The sequence below is a fragment of the Lucilia sericata genome, unplaced genomic scaffold, assembly GCF_015586225.1.
Source record: "Lucilia sericata isolate MDLA Ls3-8-SP2 unplaced genomic scaffold, ASM1558622v1 Contig001525F_arrow, whole genome shotgun sequence".
NCBI classification, from domain to species: domain Eukaryota; kingdom Metazoa; phylum Arthropoda; class Insecta; order Diptera; family Calliphoridae; genus Lucilia; species Lucilia sericata.
The window spans coordinates 103131-112057 of NW_023995450.1; the positions used below are offsets into that span (position 1 = coordinate 103131).

The 8927-nt window shown below is 31.1% G+C and overlaps 3 protein-coding genes across 3 annotated transcripts; 2 read left to right on the forward strand and 1 right to left on the reverse strand.

The window, feature by feature from the left end:
• The first annotated feature begins 653 nt into the window (after positions 1 to 653).
• On the forward strand, positions 654 to 2525 carry LOC119611749 (venom serine carboxypeptidase). Its single transcript, XM_037967427.1, has 2 exons — positions 654 to 871; positions 930 to 2525. Exon 2 carries the CDS (start codon positions 942 to 944, stop codon positions 2394 to 2396), a length of 1455 nt encoding a protein of 484 aa, XP_037823355.1. The 5' UTR covers positions 654 to 871; positions 930 to 941; the 3' UTR covers positions 2397 to 2525.
• LOC119611750 (rRNA methyltransferase 2, mitochondrial-like) lies at positions 2508 to 3446 on the reverse strand. Its single transcript, XM_037967428.1, is given in 3 exon segments — positions 2508 to 2912; positions 2971 to 3248; positions 3251 to 3446. Coding segments are annotated over 3 exon segments (750 nt in total). The 5' UTR covers positions 3333 to 3446; the 3' UTR covers positions 2508 to 2522.
• Positions 3447 to 6206: 2760 nt separating this feature from the next.
• LOC119611748 lies at positions 6207 to 6799 on the forward strand (the record flags this gene model as incomplete). Its single annotated transcript, XM_037967425.1, has 2 exons — positions 6207 to 6459; positions 6518 to 6799. Coding segments are annotated over exons 1-2 (375 nt in total), but the record flags the coding sequence as incomplete, so codon positions are not given.
• Between the last annotated feature and the right edge of the window lie 2128 nt (positions 6800 to 8927).

Consider the following 8927-nt stretch of genomic DNA (forward strand, 5'->3'; position numbering starts at 1 on the left):
CACATGAAATACAGGCGTTATGCGAGTTTAAAAGTTTTTATTTTCACCTGAATATTGATTTTTATAAAATGCATTTATACAGCTCAATTTCTTATTATCTGATATGGCCGATATGGGTATCAATGCAATGGTCTCTATAATACTTTTCTATTGGTAAATAATATTATCCATATCATTAACCTATTGAGAGCCAAGGTAATTTTTTATATTCTAATATTGACCTTTTACAAAAGTATTCCCGAAGTACCGCTATTTAAAACATATATCGATATAACGGTATTTCATATCTCACCTAATTTTGTAGACAACTTCACGTAATTTAATTCGCAATAGTAATTCAGACCACGAATTTAGTAATTCAACTTTCAGTGAGAACATGGCATTTGCAAAAAACCTAGCTGGCAGCCATGGGCTGTTCTCTTAATAAAAGTAAATTTTTTTGAAAATTAAATTATTGAAAAAGTCGACTTTTCGTAAATTGACTTTACTAAAAACACAACTCTATCAAAATAAAAGAATTAAAATGAAAATGGAGATTTTGTTGTCGTTTTAAGTTAATGTTTATAAGGTAACATTGTATATCCATCTGATTATTATACATATTGTCAAAATTCATATAAAAATAATAATTTCTTTCCAAAAATTTGTTACTTATATTGTCAAAATCCATAGAAAAACATATTTCTCATCCAAGTGCAGTTACCTCATAAAAACATATATTTTAAGCCGGTCGAACGATTTTTTATTTGCATTTCGATCTTTGTTGCATTTGAACAATATTTTTAGACAAAGAAAGGCGTAAAAAGAGTTTTCAGCCGCAAAACTCTTATCTAATCGAATTAAAAAAACAAAGTATTTGTTTGTAAGAACAGTAAGTACAGTCCATTAAAAACTGTTGCATCCGAATTCAATTGCAATTTTCTGCTTAGAACAAAATCACCATGAAAATTGCAAATCATGCAGTTGTGAGTGCATTTCTAATTGCATTGGTTTTGCTTATATGCGAGGCAGAGGCGCACCTAAAATATCGTAAAAGTTTTATTAATCCATATCCAAGATTTGAAGCTTTCCACGATAGTGGAGATCCTGGCGAGCCATTGTTTCTTACGCCTCTTATCAATGACCCAAAAGTAAAACGTGAGGATATACAAGCAAAAGCTAAAGTCGTGGGCAACCAATATCATGGTGTAGAAAGTTATGCGGGTTATTTAACGGTCGATCCTAAATTTAATTCTAATCTTTTTTTCTGGTACTTTCCGGCTGAGCAAGAACCTAGTTATGCACCTGTAGTTTTGTGGCTACAGGGTGGTCCTGGTGCATCCTCCTTATTTGGACTTTTTACAGAGAATGGACCATTTGAATTCGATGTTCATGGAAAATTGCAAAAGAGAAACTACACCTGGAGTAAAACTCATAATCTTATATTCATTGACAATCCAGTGGGTACAGGATTTTCTTTTACCGATAGCGATGATGGTTATGCCCGTAATGAAAAAGATGTAGGCCATAATCTGCACGAAGCCATGCAACAACTGTATGAATTGTTCGAGTGGAGTGATGTGTCCGGTTTTTGGATCACTGGTGAATCATATGCCGGCAAATATGTTCCAGCCTTGGCCTATCATATTCACAAAGTGCAAAGTTCTGTTGACACCAGAGTTAAGATACCCCTTAAGGGTATGGCCATTGGAAATGGACTTTCAGATCCTATACATCAGTTGAAATATGGAGACTATTTATATCAATTGGGTTTAATTGATGAGCACGGTTTAAAACAATTCCACGATGCCGAGGCACAGGGCGTAAAATGCATTGAAAATCACGATATGGATTGTGCCTTTGACATTTTCGATAATCTCTTAAACGGCGATCTCGTGAATGGTTCACTGTTTACAAATCTAACTGGCTACAATTACTATTATAATTACTTGCACACTAAGGGAGATGATTATGGTAAAATCATGGGTGATTTTCTGCAATCCTCTTTGACTCGTCGTTCAATTCATGTGGGTAATCTTACATTCCATGATTTAGATACTGAAAATAAAGTAGAAATCTTCTTAAAGCGAGATGTCATGGATACCGTAGCACCTTGGATTGCAGAACTATTAGAAACTTATATTGTTTGTATTTATAACGGCCAATTAGATATAATTGTTGCTTACCCCTTGACACGTAATTATTTAAATCATTTGAAATTTAATGCTGCCGCAATATACAAGGTTGCTCCACGTCAAATTTGGAAAGTTGATGATGAGATAGCCGGTTATGCAAAACATGCTGGTCATTTAATTGAGATTATGGTACGTAATGCTGGTCATATGGCTCCAACTGATCAACCAAAATGGATGTTTAATTTAATACATCATTTAACTCATTACAAAAAGGTAGTTTGAACCCCTGTAACCAAGTAATAACTTTCATATATTTTATGGTAAAAAGCAAAGCTTAATTTAAAAAAAAAAATGTGTATGTAAATTTTTCATTTTAAAAAAAACTATTGCGAATAAATTTTTACAATTTTATTTTTGTTCTTCTTTAATGACATTTTCTAGACCTTTAAATCCTCTTGCTACAAAAAAGTGCTCCGATGAATCTCCTCTGCTGGCCCGAGGCTTTACACGCTTAACCTTTTCGTAGAATCTTAATATATCCTTTTCTAATTTGGGTACATCGCCATTGTCCCAAACTTTAACAACAAAATTTGCTTGTGGAGCTGACATGGCCAAGGCAAAGCGCAGAACGTCATAACAAAGATTAATTATAATTTCTTGATCTAACATTCTAACGCCCGTAGCATTCGGAGCCATATCCGATAAAACACAATTAACTTTTCGTCCATCTAAAGCCGTTTTTAAACGCAATTGATTTTCAGGTTTTGTAAAATCCATTCCTCCAAATATTGTAGCGCCCTAAAATGAAAATTTATTTCAAATTTATTTAAAAATAAATAAAATCATTGCTTCCTACTGGTACTGCATGAAAATGTAACAAGTCCATACTAAACACCGCTCCTTTTGGTTTATTTTCCATTTTTCCATTGGCATTTGATCGTTCTACTGCTATTTGTGTCCAACTACCGGGCGCTGCTCCACAATCGATCACTGTATCTCCTGGCTTAATTATATGATATTTTTCATCAATCTCCAATAGTTTGAAGGCACTCCTACAACGATAATTCATCATTTTTGCTTTCTCTACATATGGATCTGCCATTTGTCTTGTCAGCCATTCTTGGGAACTTTTACTTTTCCTTTTAAATTATTTGGTATTTGTTTGGCCCTTAATGCGTTGTATACACAAAAAGATCTTTTAAATACAAACGCACTCATTTTAAAAACTAATTTTATTAAATTGAATTTAATTCACTAATTTTAAAAAATCAAAATAAATGTTTTGGTTATATATTCGGAGGCGAATTGAACCAAAACAATGACCATATGTTTATCAGCTGTTACACTATTTCGTAAATATTTTGTATGTCAAATTAAAGGTGGTATTAGACGACATGTATTTTACATTTCCCCACAGGAAATGTATAGCTTACAATACCGATTTTGTGTTGCTTATTTTGAATTCGAAAGTGCTTTCAAACTTACACACATCCTAGCTTATTTTACACAGGTTATGGCCGCTTCAGAATGACACACTAACTGATATACTTGGTTTGCGATATTGTGTGTAGATTTTTATAATATACTTGAGTGTGGAAAAGTAGCTATTCCTACATTCTTACCGATATAACTAGTAAGTAAAATTCTTTCCACAACACCTTTCCATCTGGAACACAAGTGTATCACAAAGTATCTACAACATATTTCTAGTTTACATACATGTGTATTAAAAAGTTTGGAAATACATTTTTTTAAAAATGCTATCCACATACATGTATCTACAAATTCATTTAGGGCCAATCTTTAGGAGAAAGATTAGCGATTAAATTAAAATTAATCATCGAAGGATGTTTTTGAGTACTCAATTAGTTAATTTTGTTTGCTAGTTTAAGCGCCCAATGGAGGTGGTTTAAACTTGAGCAACAAATACAAAAGTGTAAACAGCTGATGCAAAAAATTTAATAAAATGTTTATAAAAATAAACATTAAAATGTTTGATTTATTGGTTAATATAAATAAATTATGGGGACTTCAAAATACATTTTTTTGTTTTAAATTTAAGTTTTCATTAATTTTCATATTAAATTTAAAATTATCTTCTTCTTTTTTATAAAACATGTATGGCTTTGATAACAAACAGTGACGTTTTCTGATGTTTTGTATGGCAAAACTGCGAAGTTTAATCTTGTACTCAAAAACATCAAAGGGGATTAACATCGGATTAAGTTTGTTTTTAGATTAACTAATCTGATTATTAATTAGCTTTTGATTGTCAACTCAAAAACCCGCTCTTAAGGTCGTTCGCTAGATCATGATCCAAATTTTAAGCAATAAATTTTGCTTAAAATTTATCTAAACATTGGAAAAATGTTGATCCAAAAAATATTTTCCAATAAATGAAAAATTTTTCTTCAATAAATTACCCCATGTCTATATTAGACAAATATTTATTATGCTAAACTTCAAATTGTTATCATGATAAAAAATTAGCAGGTGCAGACGGCATTTATTAGCATTATAACGTCGTTATGACAGTGTTGTTTAAACAGTTGTTTAAACAACGTTGTCTTGATAACAAACGTCGTTTTATTGTAAAATTTGTTTAGAATATGTTTTTGTGCAATTAAAATTGATTTTTAACACAAGTTTTAGTGAAATTAGTGTTTATTTTCAAAATTTGCATTTAATTTTAATTGTTTTTATAAAATTTATCATTATTTCAATAAAATTATCTGTGAGTTGTCGTGATAAAATCAGCATTTTGTTACCCCTATGCATTAACATAAACAAAAAACTAACAATTTTTCTGCCGACGTTTTGTCAAGTATCGTGATAAATATTTGGCTAATATAGACACGGGGTTACAGCACACTTGATTTTTTTTATATTTTATAATTTTCTGTTCTCATATACAATGTTTATCACGAGTATATTAAGATGTAATGCAAAAAAAATATATTAAAAAAATTTAGTCTTCATATCCAGATTTTATATATGTATGTATGTACAAGTAAATTAAATTGTATGTAACACAAAGTAAAGCACACAACATTGGTTACAATTCCTAGTACATACTCTGAAAATTTTCTGTGGGGATGTACTGTCACTTTTTTATCCATATGTAATTTCGAATATACGTACACAAAATTGCCATTTTACACAAGGTTCATAATTTTTGCTATTACACCTGCATATGTTTTTCCGTATAAACTATAAATGTAATCAAAGCTGTCTTTTTAATGTGCAAAAATTGATAAAATTATAAATTATTTTATTGAAAATTGAAAAATACTTACTTTTTCATGTTCTTTAATTATTTTTTTTCAAAAAATTTTATTTCACAACAAAAAACCTGATTTGTTTATGTTAGAAAATAGAGCACGCTTTAAAAAATTACATACATATGTATGTATTTCTACATGTATTTTACACATGCAATTTTTCATATGTATCAGACGATATGTACAAATTTTACAAATGAAAATTTGGACAGTACATACATACATATGTATGTAAAATACATGTCGTCTAATAGCACCTTAATCAAAAAAATTACGTATGTATGTATTTCCACATGTATTTTACACAGGCAATGTTTCATATGTATCAGACGATATGTACAACTTTTACGGATGGAATTTTTGACAGTACATATGTAAAAGACATGTCGTCTAATACCACCATTATAAAAGCCTCAGCTTCTGCTTTCTAAATCCAAGTTACTGACTTATAAGTGGTTACAGGTACGAAAAACTAGTTTTTTACCGGTAACTCAAGATTTTGGAGGTGTTTGGTGAATTTCAAAAACATATTCTCGTTCTACTCGGATCCACCTTTCAGAAAAATAGTATCACTTCCCAGGTATTTCAATTTTCGCTTATTTTGTCTCACTGTGTTATTCTGAAGAAAATTGTTCGAACTATTCATTCGTAAATTATACGGTTAATTATTCATATGTACACCCTATAATTATTGCCCAAAGTGAATTAATACAAGTTGGCAGTGGAGACACAGAATAATTAAGGTGAATTCATTAATTTTTCGATACATAAGTTTTGACAGTCTTAGTTCTGAGCGATAATTTTTTACATATTGATTTTGACAGTATCACGACAACTGTTTGTGTATAAAAAACAATCAGCTGTTTTAGCCAGACAATCTTGTATGAATTCAGCTTTATTTACCGTTTTATTTGTGAGGCTTCCCGACAGAACACCAATTGTCTAAGAAATTTATTTCTTGCTGAACAACAATGTCCTGGGGAGAAACATTAACTTACATAACTGTTGGTAATCCCATCAGTCAGGCTGTGCTGACTTCAGCTTCGGCTGTCTTGAAAGGAGCAGTAAGCAATTTTAATTTTTCTTGGTTATATTTTATAAAAATTTTGCCAAAATTTCTAGGGCATTAAACCGAAACAAGTTGAAGGCTCTGTTGTTTTGCCTCCTCCGAAACCAATAACTATGTGGGATCTAACTAGCAAGAACTATCATTTTGTGCGTTTAGCTGGTATAAGTGGAGCTACTGCCGTTATTATGGGCGCTTATGGCAAGCATAGTTTAGCCAAAATCTATGATATTCAGGAGAAATTGGAAGCAAAAGCTGTATTCGAAACGGCTAATAGATTCCACTTTTTACATTCATTTGCATTATTGGCCATGCCATTAGCCCGTCGACCGGCTTTGGTAAGTATAATAAAATATTATAAAAGTGTGTGTGAAATATCACTGAAACGATTTATTAATCGTTTTATGAATCTGTAAGCTCTATCGATAAAATTCTTTATGAAATATATTGCGTGCCACACACGCTGCTTACCTGTGTGGCGCGCATCTGAAATTTCCATTCTGCCGTATAAAGTAGCTTGAATTTGACCGATGTCATGAGTTATATTGACATTGAAGAAAATCCATAACATCTAACTCAGTTGGTATAAGTTGATATGTAGTTTTATACGTATATTGGTGCATAAATCAGGTTCAATTTGACCGATGTCATGAGTTATGTTAGCTTTGAAGACTGGTTAGGCCAATACAAACATTCAGGAGGAAAATATATGTTGTAATATGGTGTAAAAAAAGAAGTTAATAGATAAAAACACAAGTAATTTTCGTAATAATTATTGTTATTTTGAGATAAAGTTTTTGGACGTATTCACTACTCAAACTGAATTTGTAATAACATTTTTTCCTTTATAACAAAATTGATTAACTGGTGCCTTGTCTCTAAAGATCACTTCAAATAGAACGAATCGTTATATTTATATTAAACTAGCTATACCCAGTGTGCTTTGCTACCCTCAAAATAAATAAAAACAGCACTTTACGATTTTTGAAGATTCTAGTTCTATTAGTTTTCCAGTTATACGAATTTTTATTTTAAGGCATATTGGAGGTACCATAGCCCCTATTGATAGTCCACAATAGGGGTATGGTACCTCCCACATTAATGTGAAATTTCTTCGTGCAAAATTTGTGGATTCTAGATTCAAACGTCAGAGTTGTTAGCGCAAAATTTAAGGATTTTAGCTCTAATAGTTTCTCAGATATTCAAATTTTTGTATTTAATTCATATTCATTCATATGCACATTTTACTTCCAAATGTTCCTTTTATGTTAATTTTAAGATTCTACCTCTAATAGGTGCTATGCCACCTATTGCTAGTCCGCCAATTTATTACCCAAATGTTCAAATGAATGTTAAAGTTCTTCGTGCAAAATTTGAGGATTCTAGATAATAATAGTTTCCCAGATAAACGAATTTTTTATTTAATATAAGATATACTAATTTAAGGTGTTCTTTATATATACTAATTAAAGATATACTAATTTAAGGATTTCTTTATATGAAGGGGCCACGCCCACTATAGCTATTCCTCCCATTTTGTCCCCATATGTTCATGTGGATGTGGAAATTTGTCCATACAAAATTTGAGGACTCTAGCTGTTGCAGTTTCCGAGATATGTGATTTTAAATACTTATTATGTTTTTATGTGGACGTGGCACTTTGGCCACATGAAATTTTAAAATAAAAAGTAGCCTATAGTTCCTTCCAGACATACAGGAAGACACTGTGAAAATTTCAGGAAATCGTCTAGCCGTTTAACAGTCTATAAAGTCCAAAATACATACAATAAAACACACATTCATTTTTATATATGTATACTGGTTAGTGTATGACATATATGGGTTAATGTATAAACTCATTAAGTTTGGTTACCCGAGCTACTTACAAAAAGTTTTTCAAAGTTTCTTATGTGATATTGAGTATTCCAACCAACAAAACATTCTTGCTGGTGTACCTCAAAGTTCTGTGTTAACACCTATATTGTACATAGATATTCAATTAATATATCAGACTTTAAAATATGAAAGGATCAGTCAGCAGCATTGTATAAAGTCTCAAATGTTGTTCACCAAGTGGAAAATTAAAATAATTTTTCATTTTAACAAGTCCCTTAAAATAATTCCTACCCTTGTCTCATGGTGAAACTGTAATCCCTTATTAAATATGGGAATTATGTTGGACATAATTAAATATGGGAATTATGTTGGACTAACATTGAACACCATATCCTTCAAACGTGTGATAAAGACGGTAGAGCTCTATTTCCTCTTCTGAACCATAAGTCGACGCTTAACAATAAAAATATGATATTACTCTCTATATAAATGTGTATACGACCTATTATAACATAAAACGTAAAACTTGAAGTCATACCGACAAGAATCTTAAGATTATATACAACTTACATAGAAGATATTCTACCAGTAGTTTGTATAGAAATTACAATCATGAGATGTTTCGAAACA